The sequence below is a fragment of the Serinus canaria genome, chromosome 5 (assembly GCF_022539315.1).
Source record: "Serinus canaria isolate serCan28SL12 chromosome 5, serCan2020, whole genome shotgun sequence".
Classification (NCBI taxonomy): domain Eukaryota; kingdom Metazoa; phylum Chordata; class Aves; order Passeriformes; family Fringillidae; genus Serinus; species Serinus canaria.
Genome location: NC_066319.1, coordinates 26,516,381 through 26,536,755, shown reverse-complemented (window position 1 = coordinate 26,536,755; position 20,375 = coordinate 26,516,381). Strand labels below are relative to the sequence as shown.

The following is a 20,375-nucleotide window of genomic DNA, read 5'->3' as shown; positions in this document are numbered from 1 at the left end:
TTGGGAGTGAGGGTGGGGAGTGAAAATAAATAATGAAATAATGTTCTTTTATTTTATATGTTCTAATATTTACCTCACTCCTAGAGGCATTCTGAAAATGTTTCTCAACGACCTCTTCACGTGGAGGTTCTGCATGCTGATGTTATGGCACACCAGAAGTTTGCCTTGCGCCTTGGCTCTTGGCTGAACAAACTCATGAGCTATTCAAGTAAGCATTACTGCGTTTTCTTACAATAATGCCATGCCAGTATTTGCATGAATTAGGCTGTGTTGTAAATGATATTCCCTTAATTAAAGTACTTTGTTCTTTCTAATTAGAATATTAATAGTGCAGTAGCATGGGTGATGATATCCATCAGCAAGGTTATGAATAGCAGTACTTTTCTGTTCCTTCTTGATGAAAAAAATGTTCGTTTCCCCGATGGAGCAATATCTCAAAGTTCTGTTATTCTCACTTTCAGCACTACACATAGTGTGTGCCTCCTTTACTTAAAAGCTTCCCTATTCAATGCTGGTGGAAAGCCACAGGGTATCTCTGTCAGTGGAAACATACATCCTCTGCTTACATCAATTTCTGATTCAGATTTGATAGATTCATTAGAAAGTGTCAATAAAACAAGCATATTAAAATCATAATTAAAAGTTTTTCCAGTACTGGAAAGTCTATTTGAAGCTTTCATACATTGTGCTGGTGCTTGATGCTTATGGTTTTAAAGATTTCTGGATCAGTGTACTTTTGATTTGTTGCTATTTTTTTCATACCTGTGTCTTGCCACACTAAAGCCATTATAAAATTTCTCCACAAAGTACAAATATGCATAGATTCACTCTACTCACTTCTTATCCTCCTTCTTGATAGATAAATCTGGTGGTCTGCTTTAGCCCTTTTGTAAGCTTTAATAAAGTGAATTTCTTCGAAGTTTTTCTGAATGCTTGCTTGAAATACACAGATCAGAACTGTACTTTTTTTGTAATTCTTTACAGCGTTTTACAAGTTTTCGTGTTCTGTTCTTTTCAAGTTTGTATTCATTTTGCCAATGGTATTTTCTTGCTGTTCTGAATTAATTCTTCAGACATTTCTTTCATTTGGTATAAATTTTCTGAGTGTGGATTATTTCAAAGGTTCTAGTGAAAGTTGGATGTTTACCAACTGGTAAGTTATCAGATACTTGTATGTTTTAGGAGAGTCTTTAAGTACAAAGATTCAAGTCAAACATTCCTGTCCTTCTGGATTATATACACAGAGGCTCTATGAGCCTGATGTTCCATACTCAGCTGAAACCTTTGTGTAGTCTGGTGGTTCCTGTTCTTTTCATGTTTTTGTTTCAAGTGGTGAAACATGGATCAAGAAACATTTAATAATGTTTATTTCCAGGTTGTCAGAAATTTGATTCAGTATTCTTCACTTTTCAAATTAGTAACATATGACCCCATTTTGGAACGTTAAAAACCCGAGGCTGACTGTGACATGTTGATCCCTAAAACTGCTTCATGTACTGTGTTTACTGATAGGTGCAAGAAAATGCAAAAGAATTTCTGAAATTCTACAAAAGACTGACTTTCAAGGCCTGAGGCAGTGACCAGCAGAAGCTTGCCTAGTCCTGAGCATTTCTGTGCTGGCATAGTAAAGGCCTCTTGTGGATCTGCTTTGCAAAGTTCTCTAAATTATTTTCATTTTAAAATACTCTTCTGCATCATAGGATTTATTAAATTAGGTAGGCAAGAATTATAGGAAGAAAGTAGTGAGGCAAAGGGTATGTGGAAGCATGCTCATTGAGAAAAAAATGTTAAAAGTAATTCTTACTTAAGTGCCTTCTTTTTTTCTTCTTTTAAGTAATAGAATTATGTAATTCTAATTTTCTTGTGTCATATAATTTAATTATTGAAACATTCTTGTACAAATGAGTAGTTTCATCCCTACAGGTGACTTTCGCCAGATCTTTTGTCAAATATGTCTCAAGGAAGAAGCTGGATCTGAAAAGCCCTGCTTTATAAGCAAGTTGATGCTATGGGATGCAAGGCTTCATAAAGGTTTGTGTGTCCATGTTGCTATAAATTAAAGATTTGTCAAATAAATTTTGCATGTGTGTAACATATAGATAAATGGTGTGTAGCATATAGATAAATGTGAGTGCTATGCATGTAGAATTACATTTCTTCATATTTTTTTATTGCATTTTTTATAGAGCCTTAATTTTTACAGCTGAGCTAATTTATATTTGGGATATATATTTGCCACCTCAATTTGTCATGCTATATGTCTCTTGAAAAATCTTTTTACAACATGCAATCTGACACTGGGTGATTTGATTACTTGATGTTTTAAATACAATAAACGTCAAAACTCCCCCAAAATTAATAACTTTGTTCTTATGCTTCATAACCATTTCAAGACTTTTAATGATTTTTAAATTATAGTTTAGTAATTGATTTCTGTTTTTCCACAAAAAGCTGCATCTTAGTACAGCAAAGTGACATGCGTTGTATTGGCTCTTCGCAGGGGCAAGGAAGGTTCTTCATGAACTTATCTTCAGTAGTTTTTTCATGGAAATGGAATACAAAAAACTTTTTGCTGTTGAATTTGTGAAGGTAAATGGTTTAATTTTTATGCTATGAATTTGTACTAGCTTTATGTAATTTCCCCCCAAACTGAAAATTGTTTCAGTATAAATAATGAATTTTAAACAAGCAGAACCTCAGTAACTGTCTCAGCCTTTATTGGAGTGCAGTTAATTAATTCCCATGTCACTGGTTTGTTCCTTAGACTCGTGTAGGGATATGCTTGTTTGAATGCCATATTGTTATTATTCTGTGTATCTTTTGAAATGCCAGATGAACTGCAACTGAAATTGGCCTTTCTTTTTGAAAATTCGGTACAATAATTAAGAAATATACAAACATAAAACAAAGTGTTGTTTAGTTTTAGGGTGAGACTTAATTCTGGTAAAGATGATTGATACTTTTTGATTTTCTCTGGACTGAAATAAAACAAACAAAGACTTGCATTACCCTTTGCACGTCTTTTACAGACAGTTGTTGAACAACTATTCATGCAGTTCACTGCAAGAAATAATTCTGGTTCCAATCTGACAAATCAGTTAAATTTGTGCTTCTTAAATCTTAGTTAAATATTCAGTATTAAGGCAGTGGGGGCCATATTGACTTGTTTTGGTGCATTGAGGATATTGTGCTGTTTTTGTTGGAGCCGCTTCTGTTAGGTGGGAGCGACACACTGAGATGTAATTCTTGTGAATGTAAAAGTAAACGTTTTTGCTAACATTTCTTTAATGTCCCCAATACTCTCTTTTTCTAGTATTACAAGGCACTGCAAAAGGAATACATCAGTGATGATCATGACAGAGTTCTCTCTGTGACAGCACTCTCAGTTCAGATGTTCACTGTACCTACTCTGGTATGTACAGCTTGGCCATGCTGGAGGTTTAAAATAAGTTTGAGAATTGCTAGTAGTGCCACCTTTGAAGATTGTTGTATTTGGCAGGGAGTCTTTATGCATTGCTGAGTTGAATATGAATGATTTTGAGATTTGTGAAAGCCAATATGAAAGCAGGAGTTTGAGTTGATGTGAAAATTCAATACAGAACATAGAGGGAATGCAAATAAGTTCCTGGCATATTGTACTCTGCATTAACTTTGTGTATTTATTTCCTGTTCACATTTACCTGTCTATGTGACTTTCAAAACAGGGCAAGGGGGTAAAAAATGGTTAAATGTCTTCTTGTGAGGGTGAAATATGGGGAGGAAGTATATCTATAAATTTTAAAGGTTATGTGTTTCTTGGCTGAAGTACTAATGTAAAAATTATTTTCTACATTATCTTTCTAGAAAAAAACCAGCATAACCATTATATAGGTGGCTGTCAGAATTGAACAAACATAGGTAGTTGTTAACAAACTTCTGAGTTCACAGCAGTTGTGTCCCTGTGCAATAAATACTGTGGGAGTTTTTTTATCTTGGGCTCTTTGCAAATGTTTAAAAGAATTTTTAATCAGAAAGATTGGATTCAAAGGAAAAATATTTTGACGATAACATTAACAAAAACAGAAAAGAATAAAATTTCACTGTGTTCTTGCAGGCCCGACATCTTATTGAAGAGCAGAATGTAATCACCACCATTACAGAGACACTCCTAGAAGTGCTTCCAGAGTACCTAGACAAAAATGACAAGTTCAACTTCCAAGGCTACAGTCAGGACAAACTGAACCGGGTATATTCAGTAATATATGACCTCAGGTAAGTGGAAGGCTGAGAAGCTAGAGCAGCTCAAAAATATTGGTAGCATGATGAGGTGTTTCACTTCAGAGTCTGATGATAAAACTGCTTTAAAATCAAACCCAAACCCCTCAAAAAACATGCAGGATACCTTTATGTTATCTTTTTCAATGAAAACTTTGAAATACCAAAATGACATTCTATGAAAACATTTTTTGATTTTCAATTATCTAATAGCATATAATATTTACATTAATAAATAAAAGCTATCTACTATAGGACAGTATGGGAGATTTGTCTCCCAGTTGCTGTTCTGGAAAAGCTGTATAATCCTTATCTGCATAGGGTTTTCTACTTTTACTGGTACCAAGTTGCTCTAATAAACTGAGTAATGTTTTGAGTAATGGGAGTTATTACATAATATACCTGAGTAATGGGAATTATTATATACAGAAGTTAAACTATTTTAGTCTCACATTAAGCTTTTGAGAACCCTGTAGCTAAACATATAAACATTTTCTAATAGTTGTGACTTCTATTACAAGAGTAAAGGTAAAGGGAAGAGTCTACCCTTGCATTTGCCTCCTTTGGCTTCACTTTGGGGTGGTTTTGGTTTTAGTGTTTGGTTTTTTGTTTGGTTTTTTTGTGCTTTTTTGTTTTGTTTTAGTTTTTTTTTTTGAGGGCGGTGGTTTGTTTCCTTCCTTATTACTCTGTTTGTTACACCCCAAACACCTTGGAATTTAAAAAAATAATCTGTGAATTTCCAATGATGAAGTCACACTAAGGTATTAGTAGTTCAAGTATTTGGGGGAGTTTTCTGAGTACTTTAAGATGAGGAGGGTGATGAAATTTGATTATGTAATTGAGGGTATTAAAACAATTGAAAACAATTGTATTTCAAGAACTTTTGAAATACAAGCATAAGAGAAGTCTGAGCAAAGTATGATAATTTTTTTTTGTTTTTTTGGGGATAGGTACATCTTAGTCAGCAAACCTACAGTATGGACAGACCGTTTGAGGGAGCGTTTTTTACAAGGATTTGTTTCCTTCCTAAGGATTCTAACTTGCATGCAGGTACAATACATTTATATAGTTTCTTTCTAGTCTGTTGTAAAGAGATAACAGCTTCTCTTTTTTCCCATAATATTATAATGGATGTAAACACACAATTACAGTGTTAAATTATTTGGGTGGGTGAAGAAGACATACTTTTACAAGTAATACTCATCAAATTTAGTTACATGTGTTTTACCTTTTGACTGTGGAATTTTCTGTTATGTTAAGCCTGTGATCACTGATTTAGACAGAGTATTTTGTGGGATTTCCATTTCAGGGAATGGAGGAGATAAAAAGACAGATTGGTCAGCACATTGAGGTGGACCCTGACTGGGAAGCAGCTATTGCCATTCAAATGCAGCTCAAGAACATTCTTTTGATGTTCCAGGAGTGGTGTGCCTGTGATGTAAGTATATAAATTTTATGGGATTCTTGCATGCATGCCTTTTGTGGGTCTTCCTGACAGCTTTTGAAATAGCTTTTACAAAAGCTCACAACTATTCAATATAGTTCTCCCAAAAAAAATTGGTCTAAAAGAATTAATCTAGGTGTGACAAAGAGAGAAAGGAAAGCATGTAGGATTTCTTTATTCTGCATGTATTTTAAATTCTAGGAAGAGCTGCTGCTCAGGTCCTACAGAGAATGCCATAAAGCTGTGATGAGGTGCAGCACAAATGGCCGCTCTCGGGAGAAGACAGTATTTCACTTGTGTGGCCATACCCTGGAGAGCAGACCTTACAGAGTGTCTGCAGATCCTGTCAGCATACACTTGCCACTGTCTAGGACTCTTGCTGGTAAGTGATGTGTTTTGATTGCTCTTTAAGCCATGCTTGTCACCCATCTCTGTTTCTTTACTCCAGAAAACATTTGGATTAAGTGCTTTACAGATGAGTTGCTCTCTGACTTGGTGACATTGTCATGATCAGGAAGATGTGTTCTCCATATGTCCCACTAAGGGAAAGTTTTTCTCAAAACAACATTACCATGGAGATTTGAGGATGTCTTTTTAAATGGAAGAGATAGAAGTCAGTCAAGAAAGGAAAAATTTCCTTGTTAATGAGATCCTTAGTTTTCTCTGAAATGTTTCTGGTTCTGTTTCTATCTCCTTTATTTAAATGAATGTCCATTATTATTTATCTTGAATTTAGTTTCCAGTCATATATATCTTAGGATGGTTAAAATGCTGCTCCTGAAAGACATATTTTGCACAATGCCAGGACAGGATTCCAGTCAGAATGCAGTCACTGCTTTCTATAGAATACAAATGAATTCATGTGCTAAGATGTAGATTCTTTATCACATCATTTGATACCATCTGTTAAGCCTTGTAGTCTTGAAATTCATTTACTATTGATATATGATTCAAATGTGAATAAAATTTTTATTTATTATGTATTAAATAGCATCTTAATTTGGATGGTGTTCATTCATTCATTTAGTATAAATTTATTCCTAAAATAATGGTTTGTAAGCCTAGAAAGAACTGTTGTGATAATGTAATAGATCTTCTCTTTAAAAAAGGAAAGTATGAAGTCTTTCCTAAACAAACTTGGGCTTTTTTTTCTGTAATTCTTTGAATTGTAGATGATTTAGCTAACATTTAGAAGGGGTTGGAGAACCTTCACTGATTTTGATTTGTTTTCTGATTTTTCTTCCTTGGTTTTGTAGGTCTTCATGTACGATTAAGCAAGACTGGAGCCATCTCAAGACTGCACGAGTTTGTTTCTCCTGTAAGATACTTCTTTTTTTTCCCCCAAATGCTTTTGTGATTTATACTCTGGAAAGAAAAAAGCCTCAGGCTATATCCTCTAACCTTCATGGCACACATACAAGTTATTTTTCAGCTGTCAATATATCTTTGTTCATTAGGACTTACACTTTCAAAATAAATCACTGGCAGATTTATTCTGAGGCTTTGTTTGTTTTTCCTTTTTTAAATTCTAGGAAGAATTTCAAGTGGAGCTGCTAGTAGAATATCCTTTGCGGTGTCTCGTCCTGGTTGCACAGGTTGCTGCAGAGATGTGGAGGAGGAATGGGCTGTCCCTGATAAGCCAGGTACTCTGCAGTGTTCAGTGCTGAGCTGATCCTATTAGTGTTTGCAAGGATTGCTCAGTAATGCTGCCAGGGGTTCATCAAGCAGAGAGGTCATGCGGTCACTCCTACAGTAAATAGAAAGTTTCCAGGTGGAAATGTCGGTTACATGGTTTTATTTCTATCTTCAGCAGTGGCTTACCTCCCTGTCTTAGATGAGTTATTTTCATGTCTCTTATGACTCTTTTTTCCTGCTCTGTGAAACAGTATAATGTTGCTGATGTCAACTTGTAAGCTACTTTCCGATCTCATAATGACTGCGAAAGTACTTGTTAGTACTCTTGCTTATAACATGAAAAGTTAGAAGTTCCTCGTTGTGCATGGGAATTATTATATACAGAAGTTAAACTATTTTAGTCTCACACTAAACATTTGAGAACCCTGTAGCTAAACATATAAACATTTTCTAATAGTTGTGACTTCTATTACAAGAGTAAAGGTAAAGGGAAGAGTCTACCCTTGCATTTGCCTCCTTTGGCTTCACTTTGGGGTGACTTTGGTTTTGTTGTTTGGTTTTTTGGTGCTTTTTTGTTTTGTTTTAGTTTTTTTTTGAGGGCGGTGGTTTGTTTCCTTTGATGGCAGAAATTCTCTGCTAACCTTGTACAGGACCATTTGATGAAATCAAAGTAAATCTTAGTAAACTCCCGCAGAAATTTCTTTCTGAGAACTGGGGTAGGAGGAAGAGGATGTTTTGACTTAACTCCAGTGGCTGCTACTGAATTATGCCCTCTTGGAAAGGGGTGTGAAGTATGCCATAGACTTTTTCTGGATAGGTGGAAAAACTTTTTGCACTTCCATTCAAGTGAAAGAAGTGTGACCTTTCCTTTACTCGATAAAGGTGTGGTACAGTTTGAAAAGCTTCAGAGATTAACTGATGCACGTTTGGTAGTGCATTGCTTTATATCTTTTACTTTGTTTTCCTGTTTCTTAGGTATTCTATTATCAAGATGTTAAATGCAGAGAAGAGATGTACGATAAAGACATCATCATGCTCCAGGTATAATGTTCTGAATCACTGCATAGTTGTAATTTTTTAAAAATTCTTTTTAATTTGCATGATTTTGAAATAGCAAGGGATGTTCATATTAATTTGGCTTTTTTGATAGATAGGTGCATCTCTTATGGATCCAAACCAGTTTCTCCTGCTCATACTGCAGAGATATGAGCTTGCTGATGCTTTCAAAAAGATCAAACCCACCAAAGATCAGGTAAGTTGCAAATTTTTCTGCTGTTTAATTTGTAAGCTTTGAGTATATGAAACATCATTAAGGAAAACTAGCTACTGTTGGTAACTGCATTTTTAAGGCCACACTAAAAGTCAGTAAACACAGTGAAGCTTATGGTTAGGTCAATACTTTGTATTTGGAACTTGTTGAGGCTTCCTCAAAATTAGCAAGCAAATTTTGCCCCTTTTGGAGCTTTATTTTATAGGTCATCTACCAAAATCCATGTAAATGATTTTGCTATAGCATTTCTATGTCTCTTAAGCCATGTTACATGCTTTTATATTGGTTGGGAGTTTCTTGGGTTGTTATGCTAATTCTTTTGTCTTGAACTTTGGTATAACCCTTCATTTGGGATACTTCTTTTAGCTGTTTATTTTCTTGCATGTGAATCTTGCACTTCAGTTGCTGTATAATATCTCCTCTACCAGAGCAGGCATTTTTTCCAGCCTGTTAGCAAGGAAATTTCTTTCTAGAGTGCAGTGTTTCAGCAATGTAGTAGATATGAAGAATGAACTTAGTGTCATTTGATGGATGGATTTTTCTGCACTTTTGTTTTTGTTTTTTAACACGATTTCTCTCATTCTTGCAGGATTTGATTAAGCAATATAATGTTTTAATAGAAGAGATGCTACAGATTCTCATCTATGTTGTGGGTAAGTTTCATTTCTGTCTGTTGTTGTAGTAAAGGATTATTGCTTTGACAGAGCAGGCTTGATGATTGTCTTAAACATAGAGAGGATACTGAAGAGTGCCTCTTTTAAATAGGTGATTTAATAGCACAAGTATTTGTGAGCTGGAAACAATAGGAATTGGACAGTGAAAAAAGCTGTTAGATAAGTTCATAACTGGCATTAAAGTAGAATATGAAGAGAGCCCATCTTGACCTGTTTTGTTCGGAATCTAGGCTAAGAATAATTTTTACTCAGACACTTGGGACAGGCTTCAGAGAAATGCAAGCTTATACGATGAAACATCCCAGCAATATCATTATCATGGTGCAAAATTTGATTTCACTTTTTACTTGTCATATCTGCCATTCTTCTCCTTTTGGTTCATTCTGACAGGGGAAAGATATGTGCCTGGAATCAGTAATGTGACAAAAGAAGATGTAATAATGAGAGAAATCATCCATCTGTTATGTATTGAACCAATGGCTCACAGTGCAATTACCAAGTCCTTGCCTGAAAATGTGAGTCCTGATTTATTTACTTTTTTCCTTTTTTTACTTCTTGCTTTATGTCTGTCTTCTTTAGCCTTCATACCTTTATATGGAAGCTTTTCTAAAATAAAGCTTAAATGTTGGTTTGAGAATTACAAAATGGCATGACAAAGGAGCTTACACACCTTTCTGATATAAAGGTAAATGTCATAGATTCAGGTATGGGCTGATCTGAAAAGACTTTTATGGGAATTATGCTTTTTGATTGAGAGGTGAGTTTTTTTAGAATATTCAGCTGTAGTTCTCCTAGGTTCAAAAAGAAACATTGTGAAATTTTCTGGTTTGATCCTGTAAGATGATGGAGCTGGATTCCATTCTGGCCTATGTACCACTGATGAATTTAAGCCTGTCATTTTGATGACTTAAACCTGTGCAGATCCATTTGAAGTCAAGTGTTGTACATGTCTATTTGAAAACAAAGATTTCCTTGCCATTCCATTACAGTTGCTGAAGATGGAAGCAAAGGTGAGGGATGTGGATTTGATTTTATAGTCTGTGCAAGTGTTCAGGGTCAGCAGTCAATGCAAAAACCCCTAAATTTTTGTTATAAATGAAATAACCTTAAATCTTATGATAGTATCCATACTCATTGTTTAAAATATCTAAACCCCTTTTTTAGCTTCGTTAAGGTTGGGTAGGCATTGACCTGTTTCTAGAGATCAGCTCTGTATTAATGAAGTTCTGCATTATTAAGTGAAAGTATTATGTATCTTTGATACTTCCTTGGAATTTGCCAGTTATGAATATCTGCTTTCGGATTAACAGCAGGCAAAAGATAATAGTTCATGAATTAGGGAATTATCTAAATTTGTCTATTTTTGTTACATGTAGCATAATGAATAACTTGAGTCATTATATGTTTATCCCAAACTAAAGGAGAACAACGAAACTGGCTTGGAGAATGTAATTGATAAAGTGGCTACATTCAAGTAAGTTCTTAATGTTGTTTTATAAATAGTTTGAATGTGAAATAAAATTTCTTAGATATGTTTGGGTTAAACAATATGAACAACAGTCTCTGTTCAGCTAATATTTTGCTATCTTGAAATAAATATATTTGCAAATATGCTTAGGAAAAAACAGCATGTGGAATATCCTACACTTCTGCTGTTTCTTTCTCTTTGCCACCCTCTTTCGTCAAATTCAGTTTGAGGAGTTTTGGGAATTCAGTAATCTCAAATCCTAGTGGGAGAATCTTTGAAGGTTCATTTTTTTTCTAAGATGGAAAGTTAAGAAGTCATCATACCTTTGACAATCGCTATCTAGTAACTGTTATGTTTCTTAGTTGCTAATTTTCTGGAATTTACCCTTTTTCCTGGGAATTAATTTTATAGATAAATATATATATGTGTGTATGCAAATATAGAACAATAGATTGTAGTTGAAAAAAACCAGTTCAAACATCTGCTATTTTTGTAACAAAAATGTCTTATTTTAGTATACCTTATTTTAAATTTCATGTGGCTTGCTTGTTCGTGTTCAATTAAGAGCAACTGTAGGTGTACCTAGGAATCTTACTTTAGGAATTATATTAATTCAAAAAATCTCACTGGCTGGGTAGCAGCAAGTATTACTTGTTATATACTTTTGTTGAAGAAAGAATTGAATTTTATGCAGTAACATTGAGGGTCTGAAATTCTAAGCCATACAGTTAAAAAGCATTTTCAGAGGCTATATGGTGTGCTTTAGATGGTAGCCACTAGAAATATTTTGCTGCTGAATTGTTTACTCCTGTAAATCCTGTATTGAAAATTTAAGAGTCATAACTGTGCTCACTCTCTGCTTTTAATAAGTTAGTGAGTAGCCATTACAATTCCTGCTTCTTTAGAAACCAAGTTGTGTTTGCCCTTAAAGATGTGCTGAATGTATATTATTCATCTGTATATCCTGAAATATTTCTCTGTAAGGAAACCGGGTGTCTCTGGTCATGGAGTTTATGAACTGAAAGATGAATGTTTGAAGGAATTCAATATGTTCTTTTATCACTACACTAAGACCCAGCACAGCAAGGTAAGCAGTGTAAGATTCACTCTAAAAGGTTAAAAAAAATAGTACATACTTGACAATGTTTAAAGAATTTTGCTGAATTAATGCAATCTAAAGAAATTGGTTCAGTAAAGAGTATCTGCAGCTACCTTTGAAATGAAATGTTCCATGAAGTTAAAATTTTCAATACAAATTTACATGGTGTGGTTTGTGTTAGTGTTTTCCTTTTTGGCACCTTGTATTTTTACTCTTTTAACTCTCTGTGCTGAGATCAAAATGTGATAAGAATTACCTTTGGACTGGGAACCCTCAAATTTTGCTTTTGTAACTCTTACAGAGGAAACAAATGTATCCAATTATTTATCTTTACTACAAATTTAAATGCAAAATGTAATAATGTTAAATATGTTTCAGACCAAATTCTAGTTCACAACCGGGCATTTACTATGTATCTCACCATATTTCTAGTGTAGGATTTCTCTTAATTTCATTAATCTCATTATTGTGTACTTCTATAGAGGTGCTGATACAACAACACTCCTTTTTCTGTAGGCTGAACATACACAAAAGAAAAGAAGAAAACAAGAAAACAGGGATGAAGGTAAAATTCTAAAATTGATGATTCAACAAGTGTGCTAATTTAGTAGTATATGTAGTTGTGTATATATACTGAGCTGTGGGAGATGTGACTTCACAGTGGATAGGTGAGTTCATATTAAATTTGTTGTGATTTGTAGTAATTGTCATTAATTAGCACCTGGCAATTCCTTTGGTTTTTTTTCTTTATCATGAACAGGAATTCTGGAATTTTTAGTTTAATTATATTGAGGGAAATAAACATGGCACAGTACCTATTGACAAACCCATGCACTCAGAGGTTTTATGGTGGAGTAACTAAAAGGCAAAAGTTATAGTGTTTGTTGTGTGCAGTTTCTTTAGCACAATGTTGAGACATAATAGTGGCATGTAGAAGGTTGCCACAGGAAATACTGCTCATATCCATTCTGTAATATGAGAATGAGACTTAAGGTTTAGAAAGGATTTTTTATAAGCTATGAATACATAAAACAATGAACCCTCATGTTTCTGTCGTAGCACAGATGTTCTTTCCTTTTGAGTTTACTTTTACCCATTCAAGTCACAAGCATTTAATTAAATTGATTTGAGGAGGACTTGGTAAGCTGAACAAATAAGTACAATGAACAATTTAATAAACTCAACTTTGCCCCTTCCCCTTTCGCCCTGACAGCTTAAAATGTTATCGGGGAATTATTTTGTGGAAATTAAAAAAAATGTTGTTATGGAGATGTAATTGTCAGAGACTCATGTAATTGGACAGTATGGTTCCAAAATACCAAGATATCTGTTGAAACTGATTTGTGTTCTCCTGCGGCTACATTTATTGTTGCAGGTACTTCCTGTATATTCTTTTATGTGGCTGTGTTGTCTTTGTTAGTAACTTCATTCAGCCTAAATTGGCTAAAGAATGATGGTTTCAGAAACACTGCATTCACAGAGGTCCTCTAAAAAGAGGCAATCTGGAAATAGGCATCCAGGTGCCTCAAGACTGGAGTCTGTGGTTCCTGGTAGGGAAAGGCTGTGCCATTAAAAGAGGTGCTATTAGATGCCAAGATTCCACATCAGAGTTCCAGTGATAACTCAGCAAATGTACATAACCAGAAGTGACTAGAATGCCATTAGTAGAAAAAATTTAGAGCTCCACACATGTGACATTGTAATGTGGGACACTACAGTCTGGAAGCTACACTCCTCAGTTTTGTTTAACCACTTGAAATCCTTTTATCTGATGCAAAGCACAAACTGTGTGTTTAATAGTGAGACATAAGTAAGGCAGTTCAGAGTGTTAAAAATTTGCATTTACAGATGTAACTAATACTTGGGATTGTTTAACTTAGCTTACATATGTTTTTTATATAAGAACTTACTAAAAGCACTTAGTTTTGCCAAAGATGAACATTGATTTAGGCACACAATTGTGTTTGAGCATGGTTTTACTCGTTTAAAGGTCCAGTTTTTCTTTCACTGAAATTAATATCTTTGTGCACTCTACTTCTGGGTGGGATGTCAGTTGATTGATATGTTTGCACATCTGTTTCCTAGCATTGCCACCACCTCCTCCTCCAGACTTCAGTCCTGCATTCAGCAACGTGGTGAGGATTCTGAGCTGCGATGTTATGATGCACATCCTGCGCACCCTCCTGCAGAGGGCAGTGGAGCTGGAAACCCACTTGTGGACTGAGGCAATGATCCAAATGGTATGGTTAGCCTTGGCCATCTTCTGATGGTCATTCCTGTGCTGACTGCTCATGAGAAGACCAAAATATGTAAAGATTAACTTGGAATGATTTTGTTCCCAAACCTGTTTTAATAAATCTTACTGGCAAAGAAAATATTTTTATTATTAATTATCTATCTCTGCTGTAAAATAGAAACATGATACATAACAGTATTAAAGTTTTCTATTTTACTTTCCTACCTGTGTTGCCTCATTACTGAAGCTGTTTCAATATGTAATTCTCCCTGCTTCATATTTTTACTGAAACTTAACGAGAAACTGTTTGATAATTGGAATTCCTTCATTTTTTGAGCTGCAGAGTCTCCAAATACATAAATGTCTTTGGGGCCTCAGTCATGAAATAATAGAATTTTTGTAAGTATTTAAACATTTAATTTTACTGCAGTGGCTTGAGTCTTTTAAAACATTGTTGAAATGTTCTTTGGAGGTGTTTTTTCATTTGTTTGTTTTGGCGGGGTTGTTTTTTTAATATTTATAGAATTAGGACGTGATATTATAGACAGTCTGAATTAATCAGTTTTGTTAGAGTGTATAGATAGTTTAATTGCCTTGCCAATCCTGCTAATCTTTGGATTTTGGAATTAGCCTAAGTACAGATTTTGTATCAGCAGAAGGACAAGATTTCACATATTACTAATATAAAAGCATGTGCAAGCTGATGAATCTTAGTGCAACTAATATGCAGTAAATTTACATTGTGTTTTTTTTTTATTTCACCTTCCATGTATATCTCTGCATTTTCATGTATTTTATCATTATATAATGAATATATAATACAGAACTGTATTAAACATCCTAATTTTTAATGCCAATTTTCTATCTTTTAAACATTGAATGAGACTTACTTTTTTTCTCTTTTTCAGGTGCTTCATCTCCTTTCTTTAGGGTTACTAGAAGAGAAGCAGCAGTTACAGAAGTCTCCTGAAGAAGAAGTGACATTTGATTTTTATCACAAAGCAACACGTATGTTTCATTTTCTTTAAACCACAGAGTAAATTAGACTAACTTGATCTTGTAAGGACTCAAACTAGAAGAAATTATTCAGTGATTTAGTCAGAAAGGTTTTTTTTTTATGCTATATAATTCAAACCTGGTAATTTAACTTTTTTTTAAGAATTAAGAAACCAGGTTTGAACTAGTTTCCTCTGTTCCCATTTGCCAGGTGGGTTGAAGAGAATATGTGCTTCTCTTCCTGGGAAAGAAATGAAAAGTAGTTCTAGTGTTACATAACTGATAATGGTTTTTCTTTCACAAGAACAGCATTGAAATGGAAACTAAGAACTCTTTGAAAAATGGCAGTGGATTTAAGTGAATTGTGTCCATCTTTGGCTCTTTTGAGCTGTACAATTACTGATTTACCTGCAAGTTAGTCTTTTACTATGGTAATGAAAATAGAAACAGGACTTAGTGGCTGTGGCAGGTACCATTTTCTTTTTCAAATCTCTATTGAACATTTCTTAATATTACATTCATGACTACTTGTGTGGGAGTTGGAATCTGCATTTTCTAAATAATCTTTCATCTTCTCTAGAGTTTCTGCTTCACTGTGTAAAAATAAATTTAAAAATTTCATTATCAATCTAAACATAAGTGCCTCTTGTGAGATGAAGCAGAGATAAGAATTGTGAACTAAAATCATAAAATCATAGAATTTTTCATATTGAAACAACCTCGAAGATCATTAAGTCCAAATTTTTCAGTCAGCACTGCCAAGTGTACCACTAAACCATGTTCTTAAACATAATTTCTATGTATCTTTCAAATACCTTCTACAAGAATAAATACATGAAACTACTGAAGTCCCTTTATTTAGTTTTTAAAAAATGTTGCGTTTGAATAGCACTCCCAATGCACTTTATTTTAAAATTTTTTTCTTACTGTTGAGAAAGAAGTATCATCACGCTGAAAGTGTTTCCATTTAAGAAGTTTAATGTCAACTATAGGAATACAATAAAAGTAATAATTATAACTGAGATGTTAGAGAATGCTTTGCTAGCTTTAGTTTTGCATAACCAGAAAAACCAAAGCCCCATATACATGAAGGGGATGCAAAAATAATCAGTATTTTGTAACAAAGCTCTTATCGAGACACAGTTCATTAAAAGACAGTTTCTTTAGCAATGTATTTGTCTCCCTACTAAAATGTAAAATTAATTCTGTATGGTAAGTGCTGCAAAAGAAATATTATTGAAGAGAATGGTCTCTGTTTTAAAGCATTCTTGTGTTAGAGAAGAGCCTAGAATACTATGGACTCTCACCAAGTTGTGAGGAAGGAAATAATTGCTGTAATTACGATAGCTTTTGTGATTAGAAGTAAACATGTACACACTAAGCTGTTAGCAAGCACAGGTAAGCTCTAAAGAGCTTTACTGCTTCCCTCTGAAGTGAAAGGTGATTCTTTTTTAAGCAGACATTAAGCAAAGATTTTCCAAAGCAGAAATAATTGTTCTACAAGGGGATAAATTATACTATATATAACTGGAATAAACAGATGAAACTATACCAGAAATGGAATGACACAGTTTATGTTCATGTATGTGTATTATATAATTAGCAATATTTAGAGGCATGTCCATGGCTGTAAGTACATTAAAATGTTAGGCTTTTTTTTTTTTCCCTGAAGGACCTTTTCTATTTTTCACTTTTTAAAGGTATGGGAAGCTCAGCCTTGAATGCTGTGAATGTGTTAATGCTTCTGGAGAAATTGAAGAGAGTTCCCCAGCTAGAAGCACAGAAGGACACAGTCAATTGGATACTGCAGGTACACAAAGGAGAGATAAGTACAATCTGATTTCAGTTGTCTAAAAAGCTAATATGAAAGATGTTATGATTCCTACATATAATCCATTTACAGCTGCAGTGATTTCTTGAGAAGTTTAATCTGTTGCAGCATTGTGCTTGCTACTTGTACTACGAAGTATTGGATCAATTTTTGCCTGGGTAACTCATTCCAGTAATGACATTTTTACACATACTCCTCATATATCTGTTGCACAATAACAGCAAATAATGAGTAAGGCAGTGTTCTGGGAGTGCACATAGTCTTGGGTGTTTCTGTTATTTAGGAGTTTTTAGTGGTTTAATCCATTTAAAAATCTGAAAATAAGGTGAAACAAAATACCAAGAGTTTTAATCCTGTCTATCATAGAATGGATTGAGTTGGAAGGGACCTTAAAACTGAGGTAACTCATAGCCCCTGCCGTGGGTAGGGACACCTTCCAATAGAACAGATTGCCTACAGCCTTTTCCAACCTGGACTTGAACTCTTCCAGCACGCACAAATTCTCTGGGCAGCCTGTTGCAGTGCTTATATATTGTAACATTGGAAATGTATTAATTTACATTGTTAGAAGAGCTGAGTTGCATTTTATTTTTAACATCTAAGTCTCTGTTTTTAGATGTTTGACATGGTGAAGAGATTGAGAGAAAAGTCTAGTTTGGCAACGGTAGGAGCTACATCAGGCTCAGAAGCTACAAAAGTTGATGAGGTAATGATAAAAATAAAGCTTCAGTAGAAGCCTTGTATTTAATGTTTTGAGTAGCTATTTTCAGTAATGTGTCTAAATTTATTGTTGCCTAAAATGATGATTTTTCAAAACTGATTTCTGATATATTGTCTACAGCTGGGATTTCATTTCCAAGAATAATATTTTTAGTAAGTGAAATTTGTGCTTAACATGTTTCATGGAATTATTAGCAGCTTTTGTAAGTTTTGGCTGTACTTCTGAGTTAAGTGAAGTGAATGATGGGGCTGAAGGAAGTAATTTGTGCTCATCTTTCTATTTCTTGTCTTTGTGAATTGACCACCTTTTCTTTATACTGTCACTGCACAATAATTAGAATTACTAATCCACTTTAGATGATGTCTTGTAATTTATGTTATCTATCAAGAGGTTAATGTCCTTTGCCCTGATTGTATGAAGGCGTGAGCCTTTAGTTATTCTGTCTGTCAGCCTCTGCTCTTCCCTCAAAATAACTTCTGAATCTAGTGGTCAAATGACACAATGAAATGGAGATTTCAAAGATTACTTCAGTCCTAAGGAGTGGCTGTGTTCTCAGCTGGCATTCAAACAGAAAAGAAGAATCTAATTGCCTTTAGGCAGTAGGGGAAGACAGACCAGTTTGCACTTGGACATTTTGTTTGGCCTCAGTTTGCTGCCAGGCAATCTCTTGGCTGGTCATTGCATGCCTGGTTCTAAACTTACCGCACAGCATATGCTGTGTTTCTTTTTTGAGGCAGGTGTCATATGGGATTTGGTAAGGTATCAAACAAAATACAGAGGTCCGTAAGAAATTAATCTCTTACAGTTCTACTTGTGGAGCAAGTTGTTTCATTTCCTAGAAATGTGATGGTACTGTGAATGGAAACCTTGTGTAAAATGTTGTATTTGTCTCTTAAGTAATTGGATGGAAAGAGTTAGGTTCTGTATGTTTTAATAAAGTCTACCTGTGTTTTTTGAATTCTGCATTTCTAAAGCATAGAAATACTTTGTTTATGGTTTTTGAAAATATGATACAAGAGTACATGTTGGAAGAACAATAGCTTTCCAGGGTACCATAAAGAATAATGAAAATGCAATACACAGATGCATGAAATGCTGAAACATTCGTTGTGTCATGGATAGGAAGTTCAAGATAAAATTTTCTTCAATTTATGTAAGGGAGATACTGAATAATTAGTAGGGTTTCACTTATGGGGAGAATAACAAAACTCTGGAGAAAACTTAGATGTACCCCTCACTAAAATTTATTAAGAACAGACAAGTACCTAATTGAAATGGCTCAGGGATTTTTGATCTTTTCTTTGGGCTAGGGATTGTAGTAGTGACCTTTTGTAGATCACAAAAGTCCAGTCTTAGTTTACGAACCGTCAACATGTAAAGATTTGATTTTTTTTTTATTTATTTCAGGTAGCAGTTAACTTTTTTTCCTCACTTAAGTGTTGTCAGTTGAGGAATTTGATGTGGTTAGGATGCCTATAATGGGGAAAGAGTCTTCTCATTTTTGATGTTCTTAGTTGCCTGTGATTTCTTTTTTCTCTTACTGTAAGACACAGAGCACTCAGGACAAAGAGAAAGCTGAACGGAAGAGAAAGGCGGAAGCAGCGAGGTTGCACCGTCAGAAGATAATGGCCCAGATGTCTGCCTTGCAGAGGAATTTCATTGAAACCCACAAGCTCCTGTATGAAAACACACTGGAGGCTCAGGGGAAAGATGATGCTATTATGGAAGAAGAAAGGTAAGAGAAAACAGACATCCTTGTAGTCTATGACCTTGTTAGATGTCAGGAAGAACTCAGTTCATTTAGGAAATCCAGCCGGTTATTTTATATCTCTGTCACTTCTGGTCTTACAGCACCTCGTCAGCAATTGATTACTCCAGAATTGCTTTGGGTCCCAAACGAGGTCCATCTGTCATTGAGAAGGAAGTTTTGACCTGTATTCTTTGTCAGGAGGAGCAGGAAGTAAAGTTGGAAAGTGCTGCCATGGTATTATCTGCCTGTGTGCAGAAGTCAACTGCCTTAACTCAGAACAGGAGCAGAATTCTTGAACTCTCAGGAGGTATGAGATTTTTCTTCTCTTTTGCTACAATCACTTCTGTACCTGGAGCTCAAACTCCTTCAACCAACTAAACTCTTTTGTTTGGTCAGGTTGCTAAATGGCTTACAGTACTTAAGAAAAATGGGTGCAAACTTCTGAATTGCTTCACAATTCAAGTAAAACTTAAATGAGAAGTAAATGAAGATTTTGGTTTGTTGGTGAGGGAAATCAGAAGATGCTTTGATCTCACAAGACTTAATAAAACATGTAGATTATGGGGGAGTAGTTAGTTTGGAGAAAAGCTTAAACTGTTCACAGTTCCTGTTTATTTGAGTACAGGTATAAATTTTCCCAGTATGGAGGAAATAAATGAATGTTATAAGAGGCCAATATGCCAACCTGGAAAGGGTTAGGGTGTTTGTTTTCATTTGGGTATTTTTCCCCTTATATGTCCAGGAAATAATAAAAACAGCAATATAAAGAATGTTAAAAATCTAAGCAAGGATCGTATGATATCATCTGATGAGTGAACAAAAAATTGAATACAAGAAAGTTACACAATCACAATAGTTACATTTGAGAAATAGCATATTGGTAGCAGGGAACACAAAGCCCAGCAAAATTTATTTTGTAAGTAGTAGCTGACTAAACATAATGGAAATTTTGGGCTGTTACTTAAAGGAAAGAAGAAAATAAATACAAGGGTATGGG

The 20,375-nt window shown here is 34.6% G+C and overlaps 1 protein-coding gene across 4 annotated transcripts in view; it reads left to right on the top strand.

Annotated features, from left to right (window-relative positions):
- The window catches only part of UBR1 (ubiquitin protein ligase E3 component n-recognin 1), a 60,919-nt gene that overhangs the window by 18,643 nt on the left and 21,901 nt on the right, over positions 1 to 20,375 (top strand). For 2 of the 4 annotated variants that reach the window (XM_050974823.1, XM_050974822.1), the window contains exons 8-30: positions 85 to 208; positions 1,924 to 2,031; positions 2,501 to 2,589; positions 3,314 to 3,412; positions 4,094 to 4,251; positions 5,205 to 5,304; positions 5,564 to 5,692; positions 5,900 to 6,080; positions 6,955 to 7,016; positions 7,231 to 7,341; positions 8,309 to 8,374; positions 8,484 to 8,585; positions 9,193 to 9,256; positions 9,668 to 9,792; positions 10,699 to 10,751; positions 11,730 to 11,832; positions 12,361 to 12,409; positions 13,930 to 14,084; positions 14,989 to 15,088; positions 16,777 to 16,886; positions 17,524 to 17,613; positions 19,182 to 19,363; positions 19,480 to 19,685. In XM_050974823.1, the coding sequence (XP_050830780.1) occupies positions 85 to 208; positions 1,924 to 2,031; positions 2,501 to 2,589; positions 3,314 to 3,412; positions 4,094 to 4,251; positions 5,205 to 5,304; positions 5,564 to 5,692; positions 5,900 to 6,080; positions 6,955 to 7,016; positions 7,231 to 7,341; positions 8,309 to 8,374; positions 8,484 to 8,585; positions 9,193 to 9,256; positions 9,668 to 9,792; positions 10,699 to 10,751; positions 11,730 to 11,832; positions 12,361 to 12,409; positions 13,930 to 14,084; positions 14,989 to 15,088; positions 16,777 to 16,886; positions 17,524 to 17,613; positions 19,182 to 19,363; positions 19,480 to 19,685 (2,566 nt within the window). Of the gene's footprint in view, positions 1 to 84; positions 209 to 1,923; positions 2,032 to 2,500; positions 2,590 to 3,313; positions 3,413 to 4,093; positions 4,252 to 5,204; positions 5,305 to 5,563; positions 5,693 to 5,899; positions 6,081 to 6,954; positions 7,017 to 7,230; positions 7,342 to 8,308; positions 8,375 to 8,483; positions 8,586 to 9,192; positions 9,257 to 9,667; positions 9,793 to 10,698; positions 10,752 to 11,729; positions 11,833 to 12,360; positions 12,410 to 13,929; positions 14,085 to 14,988; positions 15,089 to 16,776; positions 16,887 to 17,523; positions 17,614 to 19,175; positions 19,364 to 19,479; positions 19,686 to 20,375 lie in introns of all 4 variants that reach the window. The other 2 variants (XM_050974821.1, XM_050974820.1) reach the window with 1 other exon arrangement.